Below are 22,384 nucleotides of genomic sequence, written 5' to 3'. Positions count from 1 at the left end.
TTTAAATATTACTACTTCATATTCAAAGACCTAATCTAATTTACTTTGATAGGCGTAGAAAGTAGTCGCTGAGCTACTTCTCACTGAGTTACTTACGTAAAATTATTCGAACAAGTGAAATTTATCTATTTTTACATTGGAGCAATTTTTTAATTTGTAATTATGATAAAACAAATACGAGAAATTACTAACCATAAAGACATGATTGAACTAGAAGTGTGATGATGAATAACAAAAATTGATGTACATACTAGTACCACATACTTAAATTTGGGGCATTTTGAAATACTATATAGTTTTTTTCATTAATTCCCATAACAAAATAAACATCAGCTAGTTTGACGTTTAAGGCCCGGCAACCACCCCCCTACTTCCCCCATACCCCATCTCACCCCCACCACCTATTTTTTAATTATTTTTTTCTCGTTCGATGTCTGATATTCACATTATAATTCGATTAAATTCATATTTATATCAATGTCCTTACGTGGGTCCCACCACCTATTAACAAAAGGTCAAACACACATTGTCCATTTTATTTAACTTTCCTCCTATATTTTTCAGTCCCACTTTCCTCATTTTCTCTTCCAATTCTCCTCTCTACATGTTTTCTTTCCTTTCAAACAACAAAGTCATTTTCTTCTAATATTTTGTTACTACTCCAAAAGATATTGTGTCCATTTTTTTTCCAAGAAAATTCCTACCCTTTTTTCTTCTTGAATTTTTAGCCTTTTGGGGTTCTTTTTTTCAAAATGGAAAAGGGAAATTTGTTCATAAATGATGATAACACTACCTATGAACATCTTCAAAATTGTTTCTTTAATCCCAATTTAGATAACAACAATTCTGATCCATTTGAATCAGCATTGAGTTCAATGGTATCTTCTCCTATTTCAATTCCTAATAATAATAGTGGTAGTGATAATTTTGTATTAAGGGAATTAATTGGTAGACTAGGAAGTATTTGTAACAATACTAATAATAATAGTAGTAGTACTAATAATTCTTGTTATAGTACCCCTTTAAATTCTCCACCAAAATTGAATCTTTCTATGAGAGGTAATTTACCACCAACACAATTTACTACTGATCCTGGATTTGCAGAAAGAGCTGCTAGATTTTCTTGTTTTGCTACAAATTTAGAAAGTAATCATTCCATCAAGATTCAAGATGTCAATTTGGTTCAAAGAAATTCTGAATTTGGAGATTCAAGAGAAAATTCATCACTTTCTGAGCAAATGATTGGTCAAAATGATACAAATTCAAGAAAAAGAAAATCAATTTCCAAGGGAAAATCATCCAAGATTGTCAATGTAAGTCACGAGTTTGATTTCTCAGCTAGTCACTCAAAACAATGTGTTAGTATGTCAGAAAGTCGCCGCGATTTTCTGAGATAATAACTATTAGTAGTACTAATATTATTGTACTTAATTTTGCAGGATAAAAATGAATCAAATGCCAAAAGAAGCAAGTCTGAGGAAAATGAAAATAAAGTAACAAAAAAAGAGGAAAATGCTGTTTTAGAAGAAAATAAAGATAACCAAAAGGCAACAGAACCACCAAAGGACTATATTCATGTGAGAGCTAGAAGGGGACAGGCCACAGATGCACATAGTCTAGCTGAAAGAGTATGTAACAACTTCGATTTTTGCTCGAATTCTTCAGAAATATCGTAATTTTTTGAGGATCTGATATATCGTAATTCCTAATATATCGTTTATTCAAACTTGACAGGTGAGAAGGGAGAAAATTAGTGAAAGAATGAAGCTTTTACAAGATCTTGTACCAGGCTGCAATAAGGTGATTTTTTAATTTTTGAAAAAAATAAATATATTATTTTGTTTGATTTACTTAGCAGATTCATAATTTGAATATGTGAAATTGATTATTATTTTTTACTATAGGTGACTGGAAAAGCTGTAATGCTTGATGAGATTATTAACTATGTACAATCACTTCAACGTCAAGTTGAGGTAAATTATGATCGAATTTTCTGTAACATACTTAAATTTTACGGGAGTCCTGTTAAGTCCTTTAGACTATACTATTAAATTCTTATACTTTTTTAATGTCATTTTTGTAGTTCCTTTCAATGAAATTAGCTACTGTGAATCCAAGAATGGACTTTAATATGGAAGCACTTCTTTCCAAGGATGTAAGTCAATTTAACTCGACTACTCAGACTTTTCAGAAATATTATTTAACTATTATTAGACGATTCGACACGTACCTGACAATATTTTTGCGTATTTTTTTCCAGATGTTTCAATCTAGGGGATCATTGGGACATAACATGTATCAATCAGAAACATCAACCCAAGCATTTCCTTATGGATTTCAATCTCAACCAAACCAAAATTATCATAAAGGAACAGAGTTTCCTTTCCAAATTAACTCATTGAATCCTAATTTGATCAGAAATTCAAGTATGCAATTGCCTCCTCTAGATGGTTTTGTTGAGCCTACCCCTCAGGTAATAAATTTAATCCTGATAGTTTGAGTTCTTCAAAAATATTATTATATCTGTGTCGTTTCATGTAAATATCGAAGCAGAATAGGTATTTATTAAAAAAATTGTAACATACTAAATGAAAGTTTAATTTGTTTCTTTTAGGTCCCCACATTCTTTGAGGATGATCTCAATAGTGTTGTTCAAATGGGATTTGGACAAAATCAGAACCAAAGTTTTCCGGGTGTAGCAGGTAACTTGTCTTATTGTACGATCTATTCTTTAAATGGTTTATTAGTATAAATATATATTTTTATACTGTCAATATACAAAAGATTAGAAAATTGCACCTATCGATTTTTATACAAAAATAGTTTTAACATTTTTTTTTCTTTGTTGAAAAATGCAGGCAATGTACCTAATTCTCAAATGAAAGTTGAACTATGACCCAAAAAAGCTCAGTAAAAATTGATGAATTTATTTGAGGCCCTAAGGCTTTGTACATAAAGAGAGGGAAAATTCGCGATTAAGACCTATTCAAAGCAAATATCGCGATTCAAGAAGAAAGAAGAAATTAAAGAGATATTTTTTTCTCTTAAAAAATTCTTGATTTATTTAGTGATTAATTTGGCTTATTGTTATTATTACTGTTTCAATTATTTTTCTCTCCTTTCATGTAATTCTTACTACAAAAATTGGAGAGGCAATTAGCAAACTCTACCAAGATTTGCACTTTGTAAAATATTTTGTAGTCTCATTTAATTTGGTAAGAAATTGTGTTGGGAGGAGATGGATACGTACTTTATTAAAAACATATATTTCTTACCATTTTAATTTTATCACTAATTCCAATATTCAAAGACAAAATTGTCATATTTCATTTAGTTTCCTCAATATATTTTGGAACTCCAAAAATTCGCTCATGTGCAATAATTTTCAAATTATGTAAAAAGTATATATATTATCAAACAAATCGAAATAACAAATAGACGAATATTAGTCATCATCTTAAAAATTGTCTTTTTACTCCAAAATTATGGCCAATTATAGAGAGCGTCTACTTGCACGTCTCTATTGTTTTATTTTTCATATATTTTTTACACTTTATTTATAATAAATTGAACATATTATATTGCAATTCACATTGAGAATAATATAATGCCAAATGATATAAATAATGGTTACGAATAAATATTTTTTCAACAAAAGCAATTAATTTTTACAAAAGGTATTTGAAAATGAACATTGTATTGTGCGTAAATAAATGGTGGGAAGGGTTTATATACTAAGGACTAAAATTGTAAAATAAAAGTAGTTATGCTACTTAGGTTATATTATTATTTATAATTGATAGATATTATATGTCATAATCATAAAAAGTGGGGTCAAAATAAATTGAAAAAAAAAACTTAATAAGTAGCGTGAGTTGTGGAAAAGATAGGATTGTTGTTATTAGAAAACAGCTGTTAGTGGGGACAAAAACAAATTGTGTCTGATTAACTCCAGTTGTTTTGATTAAGAATTATGTCTTGTTAGTGTAATTCAGCTGGAATCCAAAGCCCCATCTACTAATTAATCTCCTTAAATTTTACTTTCATTTCACAATAATCCATAACAATAATGGAGTCGATATGATTTTACAAATAAAATTTAGAAAGATTTTACTTCTATCTTATTAAGATTAGGGAAGATATTTTCAAAAGACTATAAACTCAAAGTTAGATAAAGAAATAGGAGGAGGATCGACGGAAAATTACATAATTTGTATATTGTTAAAATAACTTTTTGTTGAGTGAAAATTCTAATTTCGTTTAAGTATTATATAAATATATATAAGAAAGAATCAACATTGTAAAACCAGGTTGGCAATTGTGAAGTTGTGACTTGGCTAAGGAATCAGATGACTTTTATGAAATTCCCTTCTGCTTAAAGAAACAAATAATGGAAAAAATTAGATCATTAGTAATATATATATATATTGCAAATTGTAGTTAGATTGATAAAACATTTTAAAGGTTTTTGAGAGGATGAGAAATACTCGGACTTTACTTTTATCTTTATAGGATAGAAAAATTATTTCGAATAGAATCTCGGATTAAAAGAGAAAGAAATTGAAAAAAGATAAAATAAACAGATAAAGTAATATGATACAATATAAATAAAGCAACATATAATAGTAATAATTATAATAATAATAATTAACATGAAGAAAGAAAGCTATTACTAAATAATAAACTAGCCCCACCTCTCCTACAAGCAGTGTGTGGATTCATATTCAAATATTAATGAATATTTAATAAATTCTTTAATATATTTATTTTGGCTCAACTAATATTTGGATCTTGAGTATAAAAAATTAGTATAGGAGTGCTCCCTTGAATTTTATTCGATGTGAATTTCAACTTTATAAATTTTATCTGAATAAAAATTATTCAAGACAGACGTGTTTATGTTTGAACTTCTAACTTCGTTTTAAATTTTATACATTACGATTTGAATTAATCGAAATTTAATAGGAATAATATAAAAAAAAGACATTGGAGAAATGGATAAGTAGAAAAAGCATAAAAGAATAGAAAAGAAGTAGTGGAATTCAGATGTGTAGAAATACTTTTAATATTTTTTTCTCCATGAAAAGCTGTCAGCAAATTTAGTAACATCTTATAAACACCAACAAATATAAATCTTCATCCATATTACTTGTTTTTGGAGGCTGTTCAAAAATCCATTTTTTTTAAAAAAAAAAACATTTGATTTATATAAAATATATGTAATATTATTTTCCTTCTTTTATATAAATAGACAAAACAAATTTAATATATATCTTTTAGTTAGTAAACGTATATTATATATCTATATATTATTACAGTCAATTAAAACGTTAATTTTTTCCTTTTTTTCCTAACGCTTGAAAGATAGTTCTGGAAAAGAAGATACATGAATCTTCCTTTATTATTAGTCCTCAATAAAGTCAATTTGGTTGTTGAAAATAAAAAGATTTCAGTTATTTGTTAAATCACCTTTGATCATATCAAACCTATTAAAATCATAAAAATTTAAAAAATTTAAAAGAAATGATGGATTTTTGACTGCATGAATAGATTTTTAATAATAACATTTTCCATAATTAACTCCGGACATAACGAAAAATTAGGGTCCACAATGAAAGGGAAATATTTTGAGAGAGATTGATTGAATTAATTTGTTATAATTGAATATTATTGATCAACCAATTGTTGTTTCTTTTTGAGATAAGGGTGGGGGTTAAGAATGTGACATTTGCATACTAGCTAATGTAGAGGAGTAGTCGCGTGTAGTGAGAGGTAATCGATCGAATATTATTCATCAAAAAATTATATGAAATATATAGGTTAAATATCATTTTTTATTTATATGTATCAAATTTTAAATACTTTTAACAATTTTTTTTTACTTTCCCATTGAACTCTCATGCTAGAAAATGTTATTACTTATGTATTATGCCACAAGTTCAAGTTATATTATTCATCATATAACAAAATTTTATGCTATAATTATTATTTATCCCATAATAATTTACTTTATTTTAATTCTTGTATAACTATTATATATGCTAATTAAACAACTTTGAAGTGTATGTTACTATATATCAAGGATTGTGATAGAGTAACAAATACTCTTCTTTCTTATTTATCAGGTGTCTTGTATTAAAATTTCGAGTGTAGAATTGTATTGTTAGATAATGTTTTACATTTTAATATATAAAAATTTCGACTGTGAATTTAAATAGAAATCTTGTATATATCAATAAGGGTTTTGAATTGTGATGGAGTTGTGTTTAAATACTACATCTTCATCCTTACAGATATTACATAATCGAGTTTTAAGCATAAGATAGAGTATCTCTATAGAATTTTTCGATATAAAATTATATTTTAATCGAACTTCAATATGAATATCGAATATAAATTGATAAAAATATATGCACTATACTTGGGACTATTAAGTCCTTGTTGTGTGGTTGGAAGAGGGGTCCAATTACCAGGCTGTCAATATAATTTTCCCTATCATGCTGTATATATCATACCTTCCATTCACTTTATGTCTCTTTCTTTCAACTTAAGCAGCAAATTTATCATATGATAATTAAATAAATAAAATAAATTATTAAAAAGCAGGTTGTGATTGTGAAGATTGAATAACCAACTTCATCATTTTGCTTTCACCAACTATATCTTTTACATCCTCATTTAATTTCATCAAATCTATTGTAATCTTTAAAAGAATATCTCAAGATTTCTACTTAAAATATGCCTATATCAAGTACATAGATTTGGATTATAGCAAAGTGATTTGCTTTATTATCAAACTAATCTTGCTTAACATTATATTATTAAAGCACATTTTACTCTAATAAGACACTACTTTAACAATATCATTATTGAATTTGATTTTGTAAATCATGTTATAATCAAAGATCAAATAAGATAGGGGAATCTCAATAAATTAAATATTCTCATACCTACTTCTTTTTCCCCTTTTCATATAATTGAGAAATCTTGAGGGCCATTACACACGTTTCAAAACTAGGTGGGAGTAATGGACCACACTATTTATTCTTCTCTACTTAAATACAATATTTTTATATTAGAAATAACGTCGACACTTTCTGATAATGTAATTAAAAAATAATCACTATCCTTATGCATTTTGCTATGGAGTTTCACTAATGGAATATGAAACTTCTTGATACTAATCACGTAGTAATAGAAGTTTGCATGTTGCTTCAAACGACTCTTTTTCGCCCTTAGATAAAAGCGCGAGTGGATACGTGGAGGAAATACAAAGCGTGTGTCATTCATAATAAACAAAAAAGATATCACTATTTTGCCTCTTTATTGAATCGCCAATATAAAAATGTTTTGTAAATGATTTTGGGATCCCCATAGAAAATGCTTATTTTATATCTCCAATATACAAGAGCTTAAAAGAAAAAGTCTATTTATGAAATTTTAGCTGCTTTTGTGATTTGTCAATGGTAAGGTTTAAATCCATGACATAGGCCTGACCCCTACATCACGCGTTACACTCTTACCGCTTAACCAAAGTCCAAAGGGCAAATGTCAATATATATATATCTAATTTGACTTCATTTAGATACATGATGCAAAAAGTTTCAATTTTGGTAACTTGTTTAACACTGTAGCCACATAAAAACAGTCACTTTCTTTTGCAATTTATTTTTGCAGAGAGTTGTTTCTCTCCATGGGCCAAATGAGATAGAGTAATTAACAAACAATTTTATCTATAATGGACCACAAAGACTTGCCCCATGTTACTGTTCCATTTCCCTTTCCTGTTTAAAATGGTAGGTTTCATCTACTAATGTCATTTTCCTCACCATTTGCCCCATTGATTTTTATTGAAGGAGGTACCTATCCCTTCCTATAATAAAATGATAATTTTCTGTTATACAGATACATATATCATCATGGTTTAGGATAACATATATCTAGTAGTGTTTCTTAATCACATATTGGCCGGATTTGTGTAGAGATACGATTTTGTTAGGTGATTTCATACTTAATGAAAACACAATTTATACTTATTGAAATATTCGAGATGCATATAAGCTGATCTGATCTGATCTGAATGATGTTATGAAAGCAATTATGGGATCCACAACAATTCCATGGCTAATATATGGCTAGGGAATGAGAGTGTACATGGTATCTTCCTATCCTTTGTGTTTGAGTGAAAAAGAAGTGACTATGCAAAAAAGAGAGAGAAATGGTCCACAAGTAGGGAGAGTTACATGTCAGAGTAGACAATCCCACAAGCTATTTGTTTAATGGTCTCCATGATATGATAGACTACAATATCAACAAAGTTTTCCAAAGTACTAATGGACTGTCTGTTCTTGGCTTCCAAATATTATACAAAAAAATGCACTGGGCATACTAGTCTGAGCCACTTGAAGATTGCCCCCTATCCTCTTGACACCAAAACCAAGCAAATAAATGATCTAAGCTACTAGTAAACATCCTTGGGATCTTTCTACTGTTCCTATTGTCTCTACTTCTAGGTCCCACCCTATCCAAATAATGCACATTACAAATTTTTTAATTAAGAAAAACAATGGATACCTTCCACAAACTCCTCAACATATGTTGTGTAGAAAATAATAAATAATATCACATATACCATCTTCCACATCCACATATATAGTTTTCAATATTAGAAATATGGACTTGCCAAAAATGAATGGAGGGAATAGATTGACAGCATATAATTTACTATACCAATTCAAAACTGGGAAGATTATGAAATGTACCGTTGTTGGATGACCCTTGAATCCCACTCTTGTATTAAGCCCACATTAGTAAGAAGCAAGATCCTGTTGATACCTGAGACTCAGAGAAAAAAAAAGCATATCATTTTGTTTAATGAAATTGGAAGATATACGACGAATGGGATTCGAACCACTGGAAGTCTCACATAATTTTTGAACCATTGGACAAACAAACCCAATCATTAGGCCTATTGATTGATCAATACAAGGAATTGGATACAAAAGAGCTTAATAGATTAAGTTGTTCCTTTCACAATTGGTGAGACAATTCCTATCATTGAAATTTGAAGAGAAAAGCTACACCTTTCCAAAACTATGTAAACACACTATTATTGGTACATACAACAAACACCACCACCTTTACATCACATATTGTCTAGTCTATATGTTGCACCTATCATATCCAGAGAACCAAGAAGAGGGCTCTACTAATTTTGACAAGTCTTCCTCCTCCTCTTCTCTATTGTAAAATGACTCAAATTCTTCTCTGCTCAGCTGATCACCTCCATTAGTCATCATCTCCCTCGCATCATATGTGTTTGTTTCAGAATTATCAATGACTTCTGATCTTTGTTTAGGCAGACGGGATTCTTCGAGTAACTGATTCAAATTGTTGATTATCTTTTCATGTTTCTTCTTCAGTTTGTCAATCTGTTTGTAAGCTGAGCTGGTTTCGTGCTCTGCCTCAATAGCTCGTTTCTGCACAAGATTAGAACTTATCAGATAACTATGGCCAAACAATACATATCCAAAAGAAGGGTAACGTGCTTCATGACAACCAAATAATGGCACTATGAGCAAAGTTCAAAAATATTCGTATGATATATCATGAAAAGCAAAGTTCAAAATATTCGTCACCTAAAGTAATTCTACAACACAATTAATTGTTTAACACTAATAGCTCAAGCCAACATAGCTAGTTTCCACATCCAATGGAGGTACTACATTATCCACAGTCAATGAGTATGGACATTCTTCTAGAGGACCAAGTAAGCAAACATAAAAACAGATCCAAATGCTCATTCGACATAGCCATAATAATTTCAAGAGAAACCTGAAAGATATAAAACACTGTAGAAAGGAGTTTATAGGATATCAAAACAACAGAAAATAATATCTATATTCAGATGAAATGTCAGGCTATATATTGTACTTGCTCGAGGTGAACTAGCACTAGAGGGATGAATGTCTAAACTAAGAGAAGAGTGTCATCTGTTTCAGTAAGATTATAATAAGAGATGTTTCCTTGTTTAGAGAAGAAAGTGGAAGACAATAAGAACGGCTTCCTTGTTAAGAGAGCAAAGCAAGACGTGCCAATATCTAACCTGGTTGCAGTGAGGTTAGTTCAAACACTCCTCACAGTACTTGGTAAGGTATTTTTATAGAAGATGTGTTAACTCATCTACATGACAAAGCCTTGTAGTTATAGGGATATATATTCACATAAAAGCATTGAAAATGCGAGATCCTCTATGTAGAATTGGAATTAGAAGTAAAAGAACATGGATCATAGGTGGATAGAGAGACATATAGGAACAATATAGTGATCAAGGAGTAGCATCATAATGAGTCTTGACTGTGAAGGACTAGAAAAAGCAAGCGTTGGTGTTGCAATGGCTAGAAAATACATACTATAATAAAGCGAAACTAGGAAAACAATTGATTCCAAAAAACTCACCTCAGCAGCTGTGGTAGCTTCTTCGGCCTCTTTAAGCCGCACAAGCAATTCACCAGCTGCTTGTACAGCTTCGGCAGTATCTCTCAGTTGGGCCTGAAGCCCCTTATTTTCATCCCTATAATAGCGCCTCTCTTTTTCCCTTTCAACTTTTAGAGCTGAAATTTCAGCAGCAAGAGCATTGATAAATTTAGATTCAGCACCCTTCACTCCTGCCTTTGCAGCTGCTTTCTTGACATCCTTTATACCATCTTGGATCTTCCTATGCCTTATAAGCAATTGCATATGCTTCTCTTCAAGTTCAGCATACTGTTCAAGCATGCGTGCATGTCCCTGCATTGCCATCTGCATTGCTTCTTTCAGCTCTTCCGAGCACTTCTTCTCCAAATTCAGTTCTTGTTTATGCTTTTCAGCCATGTTGCGGCTAGCTTCTAAGTCTAACCTCAATTCCTCTACAAGACACATCCATTTACTCTCTGTTTGGGACCATTGAATCCTCTCCTTTTCAATTCTCTGTTCAGCACTCACCTCAGTTGACTCTGGAATAGTAGATAAAGCCGAAGGCTCACTTGACTCACATGGATAAGCTAATTGCAGAGGAGAACTTTCTTTCTTGGATGGTTTCGGTGAAGAATCTACATAGAAGTAGAGCTGGCTTCTCAAATCCTGAATCTCCTCCATCAAAACATCCCTCTCACCCAAGTCAAAGAAGTTCCGATACTGTTCCAGCTCATCTTGAACTCTTCTTAATTCAATTTTCGCACTTGAGATTTCTGGATGATTCTCATATTTCTCCTTCAGAAGCTGAAAATCATGAATTAGACATGTATAGCAAGATGAAAAATTGTACATATCAATAAACAAGGTTCAAGTCAGACACATACCTTATGCTCATGAGTGAGTGATAACAATTCATCCTCCATGAACTCCTCTGTTGGTAAAATTCCATCCATTAAGCTCTCAAGACGAACAATCTTGTCCTCGCGTGTTTGGCCAATAATGGCATTGCATTCTCGCTCATGTTTGTACTGTTGAATCTGCCCATTGATTGCAATAAATGTAAAATAGATGAAGGAAATAATGAATGTCGCAAGTTGCTCAATTGACCAACCAAAACCTACCAAGCGGTTGAGTTGCATGATCTCAGAAGTTTGCTTGGCACATATTTCTTCAAGTGCCATCTCCCTCCGTATTGCTCCTGCCAATACTTTTTCTACAGCCTGTAAAATATTGCACAGAAATAAATACAACAAAGTACAAAAGCAAACAATTCATAAAATCTTCAAACTTACTTTGGGTACTTGAATCTTGAACTTTTCGCAGGACTGTGATCCATCAGCAGGTACCAACTGTGATCCATCAGCAGGTACCAACTGTAATCCATCAGTAGGTACCAACTGCAATCCATCAGCATGTACCAACTGTGATTCATCGACACGAACCAATTGCATGTTTGAGACATCATTGGCATATTTAAGTTCTTGCTGGGAATTCCTTTCCTTACATTTACTACACAAGAAAATTGACCCTCCTACAAATGACTGATCATCTGTAACAATAGTTTGGACCCCAACATCTACTTTAGCAACTGGAATAATTGCTCTAATATCAGCAGGTTTGCAAGAAAATCTGAACGAGGACCGCCTCAAAGATGTACTCTGGCGATTACTTATAATTTCAAGTCCCCTATGTAGACTAGCAGCTAATTGTTCAGTCGATGTAAAACATCTTTTACTTCTCTGATTAGCTTGAGAGTCCAAACAAATACTGTTTGAAGGCTTAGCGAAGGAAAAATGTGGTTCATCCAGCTTACTCTCTCTAAGATCCTTCTGAGAAGCACTCAGCATTGATGATGTCCTTAGACTTTTTCTACTGCTATTAACTCTTGGTGAAACACTTGGAGTGGGAGACTTCAAAATAGGAGATATATCATTTGTAACTACACTAACGTCTCTACAGGCTGCATCACCCTCTGAACATTTAGAAGAGTTTGCAGGAGTTCTTTCATTGTAGCCTTCACATTGCTCCGAAGCTATTTCTTCTACTAGTTCCCCTTTTACTCCTTGATTGATCAAATTAATGGCCAGAGATGGCAAACAATCAATTTCAATGGGCTCTTGAGAAGAATCACTATCAAGCCGCTTCGACATGGATTTCTTCAAACCAGCCTCAACATTTTCTTCTTCGCAAATTTGGTGAATTGATTCTTCAGCCATAGAACAATTTTCCAAGTTCTGCAGCCCAGCACCATGAATAACTTTGTTATCACGTTGGACAACTTGTTCAGGTACCTCTTCCTCCATGGTGATGTCTGCATCCTCAGAACCTACCTCTCCCTTGCATGAGCTGTGCTTTTCCTCGTTACGTCCTTCAGAAGGACCAACCAAGAAACTCTTGGAAAGAGTTTTTCGCAAGATACCGACCTCTTTACTTCCTCCCGGCAGGAGACCTAATAGTTCAGCTTCCTCAACGATCTCCATTTCTGTGTCACCATCTTCATCTAGAGGAGGTACTGTCATTGGACGGTTGAGGTTGAATTTCAAAAGGTTTAAGCTTCTACGTGCATTCCACCCCAATGAATGATTTCCTTTTTGATCTGCTTGAGATCCATTGGCCTTTACTCTTATCAGTTCATCCTGTAAAGAGAAAGGAAAAAAGGGCATTCATTTCACCAAGACTCACAAAAACAGGAATACGCCAGCCAATTATTAAGACAGATACAAACAAAAATGAGTTCAGGTGTTTGCCTTTAACTGTCGTATTACTTCTCTCAAGATGTTTACATCATCTTGCATCTCCTCGTTGACAACAGCCTTATTCTTGATTGCCTTTGCACGCTGGGCAAATCTCAGGGTACTGAGAGTCTCGCTCTTACAACTGCATTATCAAGAAGAATAAAGGACTCCAAATTATCAACAATTACATATACAACAACACCATACCTAGTGTAATCCCACGAGTGGAGAACTTCAAGAATAGTTAAAGATATTGAAATGTAAACTTTACAAGAATGAAATACAATTGAGGCAAATATGGTTCTGTTTCTACCTCTGGGCTGGAGAAATGGCACATATCATTGCAAGTTTTGCATTCCCACCAAGAGACTCCTGTAACAAAAATGTCAACTTGGAATCTCTATAGGGAATGTGCCGATGCTTTCCTGTTTGGGAAACTTCTGCTAGAATGTTTATCAAGTTCCTGCAAATCTCAAAAAGAAAAATAGTGTAATCAGAAGCGAAAGGCGAAAATGATTTCAAACTAAAGAAAAGAGAAAAGAGATGACAAGGTTACAGATTTGACACTCTACGGATGAAAAGAATTGAAATTCTGCAAAACTCTTACAGAAAAAGGAAAAGCCTAAGCTTCAGCAGGAGATACGAAGGAACAGAAGTGTTCCTTTAGTACACAAAATGGTCAGCCTAAGTCAATCCTTATAAATGATTTTAGTTATAGAAGAAAAACCAGTATAACCAGCCAGGCACACACATAGTAACACACAAATTTGAGATTTAACAAGATGTATGACATTTATTGGCAACCGTCTGACCTTAGTGTGTCAAGGAAATGAATTTCTCATGCACTATCTCTCTCTAGTACATTCCCCCCCACATTCATTCATAATATAAAGGTATATCTGATGCATTCAATTGGCAGACAGTACTATATAGCATGTCTTAAATGCCCAGATTCCAGGAAGCTGCCATTGGAGTTCTACTTTCCTTTATCAGATTCTGTGTGAAGCACGGACTTTTCTTAACAACCCATTTCATACCATTTAGAAAAAAAACAGTTCAGGAAGAAAAGAATGCGGGAAAAACATTCACATGGTTAGTTTCAAATAATTATCGTACACTATGTGTATGGCTTTCACTTGCAGGAAAATAACTCTTTTTCCTGTTACAAGGTGTGCATGATCATACCAGGAAAGCAAAAACTTCCAGAAAGAGAAAAGGATCCCTAGATGGATCAATGCAATGGTAATGTTGCCAAGGCCAAGATTGCTGAATGAAGTAAAACTCGTTACATCTTAAAATGGACTAAGTTCCTCTCTTCTTCATCCAATTAGCTAATGAGAAATATGAAATGCATGTTTATGAGTAGATGACTAAACCACAGAGAATTTGTCCAACTTAAGAACATACCCCAGCTGTGACAGGGAGCGATTGATGTTCCCAGCTTCCTTCAGACGCTCTCCAGCTGCACCAGTTAGTTTTTGCCTTTCTGATCCAGCAAGATCAACGAGATTTATCCTGCTCGTCTTTAGGCGGCTTAAGCCATCGGCCATACTCTGAAAATAAAAATTTATAAGAGATCAACAGCAAACATTTTCAGATCTCAAATACAACGAATATGCAAAACTACTATGTAAAACAAAAAATGACAAGAACAGACCATGCACAACTTGGTAATTAGTATTTCTTATAGAGATCAGGTTATTGTAATAAAGGGTGGTAAAAGGTCTATGGAATTATTATAGATCAGATGATAGTCATAAGGAATTGAATTACCTTGCAATGTGATTCGACAACACAAGTAAATACACTGTGAGAACGTGAACTCTCAGCATTTATACTAGTAGCGCCAGTTCTCCTGTTTGACAAGCCCTGTAATATTCATTGAGCAAGTTCTATTAGCTTTTCTAAGTACGTCAGGCCATCTTCAGGAGGCAGCTCCAATAATACAAGTAAAAGAAACAGAAGTAGAATGAAGATGAGAAAATTTGTCATTGATCTCAGATATTACTTGGTAAAAAACTGGCTTTACGTAATAAATGCAGATTGAAACCAGAGATTTTTTCACTGTTACAGGATAGGAATTTCAATGAAGAGAGATGATGAAAAAGTAAAATATGCAACCCCCTCTATTTTCATGTAGAGCACAACACTGGAAAAAGGAAAAAAAAAAGACACCAACAAACTGCAGCGAGGTTCAACAAAGCAAGGGCATTAAGTTAAGGGAAACTAAGACTCTTGCACTTCCTCTTTGAGGAAATCACAACAGTGAGAGAGAGTGGAGAAAAAGAAGAAAATAAGATAAGATCAAGTTTCTTTCATTCAAATATATTCTCATTATGTCTAAGGCAGTGAGAATATTTAGCCTAAACTTTCAATGGTGGGGAAGAGACCTCACAAACTGAGAATATTTACTGCACAACAGTTATCATTTCTTGGTCTTTTATCACAATTAACCTAGATGTGAACGCAATATTCATCTGTCAAATACAATTTTATAAGAAAAGGTTGCAGTCTGAACCTTCATCAAGAGCTTTGTCACATCCTTCATGGTAGAAACACATTCCTCGGTCAAATTTTCAACATATACACCAGTTCTCACATCCTCCCTTAGCTGAAAAGAGAGCCAATAAAAATTTATTAATATAACATTCTCAGATATTAGATAATGAATCAATATCGCTGTATGTTAGTTTTCTTCTACCTGGAGGTTTCGCTGACTAGGATCCAACAGATCAGTGATTTGTTCATTGTATATCTGCAAGTCATGAGTACTCAAGAACTTAGAAGAGTTACGTAAGGACCTTATATTCACCATGCAAAGAATCATTCAAGTTGCCTACCTCAAGAAAAGAGCACCGACATTGATAGGCAAGCTGCTTGTCAGAATGTTTAACTTGTTCCTGCAGAGGAAATGAATTCACTAAGGTCATACACGTTTTATACAGCCTACAGCACAATTAAGAAAAGGTAACATACATATAAGAGAAGACACAACAGAATATTACCTCCTCAATTCGTTCAAAAAGTCGTTGAAAAATACGTGGTGTTAAGCCTTGTTGATCACTTGCCAAGTTTTCATCCAACAAGGCGTTGGCTGGTCCCCATATTGTATATGTCTTTCCACTACCAGTCTGATTACTCCAAGTCATATGAACCATTAAGGGGACATCATGTCAGCAAAATACTTTACAATAGAATCCTGCGCTTTATTTAGCATATTGCAAAACGTAAGGCTAAAATTACCTGCCCATAAGCAAATACTGAGCTGTTAAACCCAGCAAGGCAATTTTCAACGAGAGGAGCTCCCACAAGCTGAAATATATCTAGCTGAAAGATCAAAACAAAGCAGAATCATTCAAATTAATTGATATCGTACTTCTATGCATACCTATCAAATTCAGAAACATTAAGTACCAAAATCCAAATCAACAAGGAAGAATAAAGCAAACATCTTTTCAATTATAATGCAGTACTTAATCAAATTGATCTCCCAACAAGCAAAACGTTCATTTTACCTGTGTTGATTGGACATCAGCGATAGAGTCATATGTAAAACTGTGTCCGGATATTGACAAAGAATCATTAGAGACCTTCTGTGCAACAATTTCACCCTCTTCCTCATCCTTGGTTGGTGGCCTCATCCTCACTATAACCTAAAATCATGGCAGGATCATAAGCTCTCAAATTATACGACTTCACATACGGGATACGTTAGAGCCAGAAATTGAAAAACGCGGATGGTAGTAAACGGCAAGCAAAAACATGATACCAGAAAGAAATGCATGTTTTTATCAATGAAAACAACTACCAAGCGTGAAAAATCTTATCTTTATTGCATATTTCAAGTAAACTGATCTTACAGGTCAAATGAGTTAGTTCCTTTGGGCTTCCATCATCATTTGAGAATCAGATTTTAGTGATAAAGCAACAACAACACCAACATACACAGTATAGTCCTACAAGTGGGGTCTTATCCCTAACTCAGTTCAAAGGGAAAAAAACAGCATTTACGGAACATATTAGCAGTATCAATAACAGGATAATCACACGACACAACAAGTAATGAACAAAAACTAAGAGTGACAAATACGAAAATATTAAACTGATAAAATTTTAATTAAAAAGCAATTAAGTCAAATTAGATTTTTCTTCAACAAATTCAAATATACAAAAACATCAATTCATAATTCAAATGATAATTAAATAAATTTCAAGAAATTTACTTTAACTCCAGAGTCTGAAGATCCAGCAGCAACAGCGCCAATCTCCGAACAACCGGATTCAACACTGAGCTTCCGCTTCAAGGGATTGGAATTAGGATGCCTAGGAGGTAACGGACTCTTCATTATCTTCATACCGGTAACAGCCGGTGAAGAATTCAGATCTGAAGGAGGAGCATTCTCTTTAGACGGCTTGTTCTTCCGATATGGCGGTGGCGTCAGCCATTTCTGCCTCGCAGAGCTAGGGTTTGGACTCAACATTGCTTCTTGATTCTCCCTTAAGATTGTGCTTCTTGGTTGTACTGAATGCTTCATTGTTTGTACAGAAATGGTGGATTTGGGGGGTTAGGGTTAAGGAAGAAAGAAAAACTAGCCGTTAAGAAGTGATGGGATTTGAATTCAAATAGGGGAAAGAAGAAGAAGGGGTAAAAAGGTATATGAAACTATCTGAGCCGTTGATATTGATCAAACGGTTCAAGTTGTTGGATTTGAATCGGAGATGAATATTTTTGAATGGTGATTCCCTAGTTATTATGTATGGTTTTATAATATATAAGTATATACGCTCTTGTTGATCAATTATCAAATCGTCTTTTAAATATTTAATTTATTGATAATTTTTAAAATTCAACTTATTATAGAATGATATTAATTTCGAAAAATTTAAAAATGTTTTAGTAACTATTTTTTGTAAAAAAGATATAATTAATTCTCTTTTTCTTAACGAAGATTTGATTCATAGCAAACTTTCATATTTTTATGACAAAATATAAAAAAATTTAAGCCATTTAAAAAATATAAATAGTGGATAAGTTGAAGTATATAAATATGGACGCAATAGAACGGAATAATAGTGAAGGTATGAGTTGGATTACGAAGAATAACTTTCTTCCCTAACTATATATTCAAGTTTTTTCGTCAATTTTCTAGTAACCTACCTTTCCTTAAAAGAAAAAAGACTAAGATTAAAAAAATTAAAACGATTATCTTTTCTTAAACTAGATCAGGTATTAAATAATCGATTTCATCAATCAACTTTATTAACCAACTTCATTGTGTTGAACTTTTACTCTTTTGCTTATTAACCTTAGAGTTCTTATCAAGATAATGACCAATAATAATCCAAAATCAAAATGCAATGGTTCTGATATTACTATTGTTGTTTTGTTATTGTCATACTTGCAATAGTTTTTATATTCGCTCTCATTGGATCGTAATATTTAATATTAATGTTTGGTGCCTTAATTTTTTTTATTGTCGTGTATAACTATGCTTATATTAATAATGTACATATGTTTAAACAATATATCAAATAAGATATTTAAAATATATATAAAAAAATTTGATGCATACAATAAAACAAAGAAAGTAATACTTTATACTTTGCCAAAAACCTAATTTTAAAAGTTAGAAAGGTGTCTTCTCTGACTAATTATTTTTCTACTATTTATTTAGTTAGTTTAAATAGTATGAATCACGGCGTGTCCCAATGACAAGTTCTTACACTTCAGTCATTATTCACCCGTTGGCCAATCGATGTTCATCCTCAGCCAGGATCAAACTCTCTATGAGATTCATATATAGTTGTATTATTTATATCTTTCTTGTTTGTAGACAAAGCAAATTTCAGAGTTATTTTTCATTTACAAGACACAACTTGTATTCATGCATTTTATATTCGTCCGGAGTTTGCTCCTAGAAATATGGTATAGTCATTTTTGCCCCTTGCGTCAATCCCACAAGTGTCTTTTCATTCTTATTGAATAACGGCAGTGGGAGCAAATCCAAGTAGAAAAATCCACGTTGGGCTTTAGAATTGATCAAACTCGAACTGCTGATCAATTCCATCATGTCAAGGTGACACTCCATCACTGAGTTATATCTCATATGCCTGCCCCATCGAGAAAAAGGAACTGATTGATCCTAAGTCAAAGGGCAAGGAAACTCAACATTACTGTTCTTGAACAACTTGAAGCCGAACCTTTTTTTCGTACTATTACAAATATGAAAATAATGATCAAAATTGAATTCAATTGTCAATTGCCTCTATTTTGAAATTGGATTGACTATCAATTTTGAAGGAATTGGAACTATATCTTTTTCATTAAAGAGTTGTTCTACGTATTCACGTCCCTTTAAGATATGAGAACTGAGATATCTAATATCAAAAATCAAAAATCGTTTTTCAATGTAATAGTATTATTGGTATGCGCAAAAAAAGCAAACGGCCACGATTCTCCTCATCTACTGCAAGGGGGAAAAAAGTTCATTTTATGTGTCAGCTACAATTATTAGACCTAAAGAAACAATATTTTGTCTTCTTGGTTAACTTTTATGTTATCTTTCACATTTTCCCCATACCTCTTTGTTTTGAATTGTGTGGTGATTATAATAGTGTGCACATTTCCAAATTGACTCTTGTGATGGAAACAATATTTTTCCAAAAAAATTCCTTTACACTTCAACGAACAAATAAAATTAGAAATATTACTCCAAAGTGTGTGACACTGAACAGCGATTTAAAGAAGAAAAAAAGAAAATCATTTCATAAATTACTAAGACAACTTTGGAACTTTCAAACGAATTTAGATAAAACTACGTATGTATTACTGATTATTTACGTATAGTAATCTTAATTTGCTCTAGGTTGAAGTGTTGTAAATCTCATGATCGAGCATCATTGGATACAAAATTATTTTTTTTATTAGAAAACATTTATTCTAAACGCGAAATAACATGAAGAATAAAATATTATATTGAATTGCATAAAATATTTATATGAAAATGACTGGAAAAAGAAAAAAAGAAGACGTTTATTGAATTTAGAAATCACGGATTCCAAGACCTGTTTTTGATTCCTCAGTTTTTTGCTGTCATCCAGTGTTACTTGAGCACTTTATTATATACTCTACTGTATTTTCTTTATTTTGATCAGAGGATATATTGTGTGTAAGAAAAATAAAAAAATTTAAACTAAATATATATGTGTATAATACTAAAAAAATTATAATTATAATTCTTGAATAACAAAGTCGTGATTAATTAAGTGAATCCAACTTATTTAAATTTGAGTTTCATCTTAATTTGGATTTTTTAAAAAAGTTGTGTGCTTGTGAATTATAGTAGATTTCAATTTGAAAAAATAAATAGTGTTCAATTCAATTATATATCATCATCAAAGCCAAACTAATAATCATAAAACAAAAGTTATCATACATCTATACTTAAACAGATCAATTGTGTTGAAAATAATAGTAAAATAAAAGAATCAGGATGCTGAATATTTTTATTCGACAATAGAAATGATTAATGTTATTGAGCTTCAATACTTTACATTAACTATTAGTTTCAAGAAAACCACCTCAATCTGCCTATTAGTGCCTAACAAAAGCTGTTTGTTCATAACATATAGAATTATGTTATGGATATAGTGGATAGTTGTAATTATTTTATTTTTCAATTATTACTGAAAGAATGAAAATATAATATATAGTATATCAAGTTGCTGAATATGTCATCAAAGTAGCTCCAAGTATTAGGCCATAAATTATGCTAAGTTAATTCTACTTTCATTATTTATTTGTTTGATTTTAATGATAATCAATTAAAAGAAGGGAAAATAGGAGCATTATAGTTAATTATATATGACAAGTGGATTCATTTTATATTTAATATGATTGTAATGCTAACAAAAGTACTAAGACAACTAATAACTATTAGTTACTTATATAATTAATTAAGTGTTGTGTACCTAAATATTGTGGTCATGAAAGTCAATATAATAATGACCTAAGAGAAAAGCTAAAGGGATAAAACAAATTCATATAACATCTAAAATTAATTAAAAAGAAAAAATGACAAATAAATGACATTTGCGAATTGACTTTTGTCCACAATTTGTACACTCACCTTTTAGTCATCCATAGCTACAAAGGAGAAAACTTATACACATCATTTTATCATGTTTTAATTTATATGACATCTAATAATTTATATGACATCTAATTTATTGAAGAGTTAAACAATGATATAATAAATGTAATTGCTCTTATTTTAATCATAAATTAAGTTCAAATTTTAAATATAAAATATTTTTTTCAAACAAAATATTAATTAATACAATCCAAATTAATTAGACTTTAATACGTTTAATATACAAACAAACACTCCAAACTGACTATTTTGTCCTATTTTTTACAAAATACGCAGCATCACGTATATGTTGCCACCACCGCCATTACGTGTCCAACAAAAAACTCCTATATATAGTCCCCCTTCTTCCTTTCTTCTTCATCAAAAAAAAAAAGAAAAAAAATCCCCAATCTCCAATGGCAAAATCCACAAAAATTCTCTCATCAATCCTCATTCTCTTCTTCATTTTCAGTCTATTTTCTTCATCAAACGCATTAGGCGGAAAGCTCGGCGGAAGAACACAAATCAAAAACGTGAAAACAAATCAGGAAATTCAAGATCTAGGTAAGTACTGTGTCGAAGAACACAACAGAGATTTGCGGCATATCAATGGTGCTTTGAGTTCTTTATTGAGTTTTTCTCAAGTTGTTGAAGCAGAAAAACAAGTTGTTTCTGGTGTTAAATATTATCTAAAAATCTCAGCTATTGTTAAATCATCTAGCTCACCAAAATTGTTCGATGCTGTTGTTGTTGTTAAAGCTTGGGAGAAGAAGAAGGAATTGCTTACGTTTTCTCCTTCTCCTTCACCGGCTACAAAGTGAATTTTCGATGGTTGATAGTGGCTAAAAGTTAAAACTTCTAGTAGTGCTAATGTTGTTTAATCTAATTTTGAAGTACTTTAATTTGTAGCCTTTTTATTTTTTTTAACCTATTTTGAGTTCTCTTGTGTACTATGTGATGCAATAATCAATGAATGACATATGTATTAGTATGTTATTATAGATAAATTATGCTATCTCTAGTTACTATATCAAATCTCGAAATATTTCATTAATTGATTCT

At 32.0% G+C, this 22,384-nt stretch overlaps 3 protein-coding genes across 3 annotated transcripts; 2 read left to right on the top strand and 1 right to left on the bottom strand.

Moving 5' to 3' along the window:
* Positions 1 to 294: 294 nt before the first annotated feature.
* Positions 295 to 3,261, top strand: LOC101268319 (transcription factor bHLH62). Its single transcript, XM_004247975.5, has 8 exons — positions 295 to 1,313; positions 1,440 to 1,628; positions 1,735 to 1,800; positions 1,905 to 1,973; positions 2,084 to 2,155; positions 2,261 to 2,473; positions 2,615 to 2,702; positions 2,859 to 3,261. Exons 1-8 carry the CDS (start codon positions 753 to 755, stop codon positions 2,894 to 2,896), a joined length of 1,296 nt encoding a protein of 431 aa, XP_004248023.1. The 5' UTR covers positions 295 to 752; the 3' UTR covers positions 2,897 to 3,261.
* Positions 3,262 to 8,930: 5,669 nt separating this feature from the next.
* Positions 8,931 to 17,925, bottom strand: LOC101268614 (kinesin-like protein KIN-12B). The gene is made up of 16 exons (XM_010328651.4): positions 17,414 to 17,925; positions 16,706 to 16,843; positions 16,434 to 16,517; positions 16,196 to 16,321; positions 16,031 to 16,090; positions 15,892 to 15,945; positions 15,709 to 15,801; positions 14,964 to 15,059; positions 14,598 to 14,743; positions 13,504 to 13,653; positions 13,203 to 13,332; positions 11,748 to 13,091; positions 11,577 to 11,675; positions 11,340 to 11,492; positions 10,459 to 11,259; positions 8,931 to 9,479 (listed from the first exon to the last, which is right to left on the bottom strand). Exons 1-16 carry the CDS (start codon positions 17,723 to 17,725, stop codon positions 9,162 to 9,164), a joined length of 4,104 nt encoding a protein of 1,367 aa, XP_010326953.1. The 5' UTR covers positions 17,726 to 17,925; the 3' UTR covers positions 8,931 to 9,161.
* A 3,737-nt stretch (positions 17,926 to 21,662) lies between these two features.
* LOC101243640 (cysteine proteinase inhibitor B) lies at positions 21,663 to 22,329 on the top strand. The gene has a single exon (XM_010328655.4). The coding sequence runs from the start codon at positions 21,739 to 21,741 to the stop codon at positions 22,141 to 22,143; it is 405 nt and encodes a 134-aa protein (XP_010326957.1). The 5' UTR covers positions 21,663 to 21,738; the 3' UTR covers positions 22,144 to 22,329.
* Positions 22,330 to 22,384: the final 55 nt, after the last annotated feature.

This window comes from Solanum lycopersicum, chromosome 9 (assembly GCF_036512215.1).
Source record: "Solanum lycopersicum chromosome 9, SLM_r2.1".
NCBI classification, from domain to species: Eukaryota; Viridiplantae; Streptophyta; class Magnoliopsida; order Solanales; family Solanaceae; genus Solanum; species Solanum lycopersicum.
Note: the sequence above shows the minus strand (reverse complement) of the source record. Positions and strands in the feature narration are given on the sequence as shown.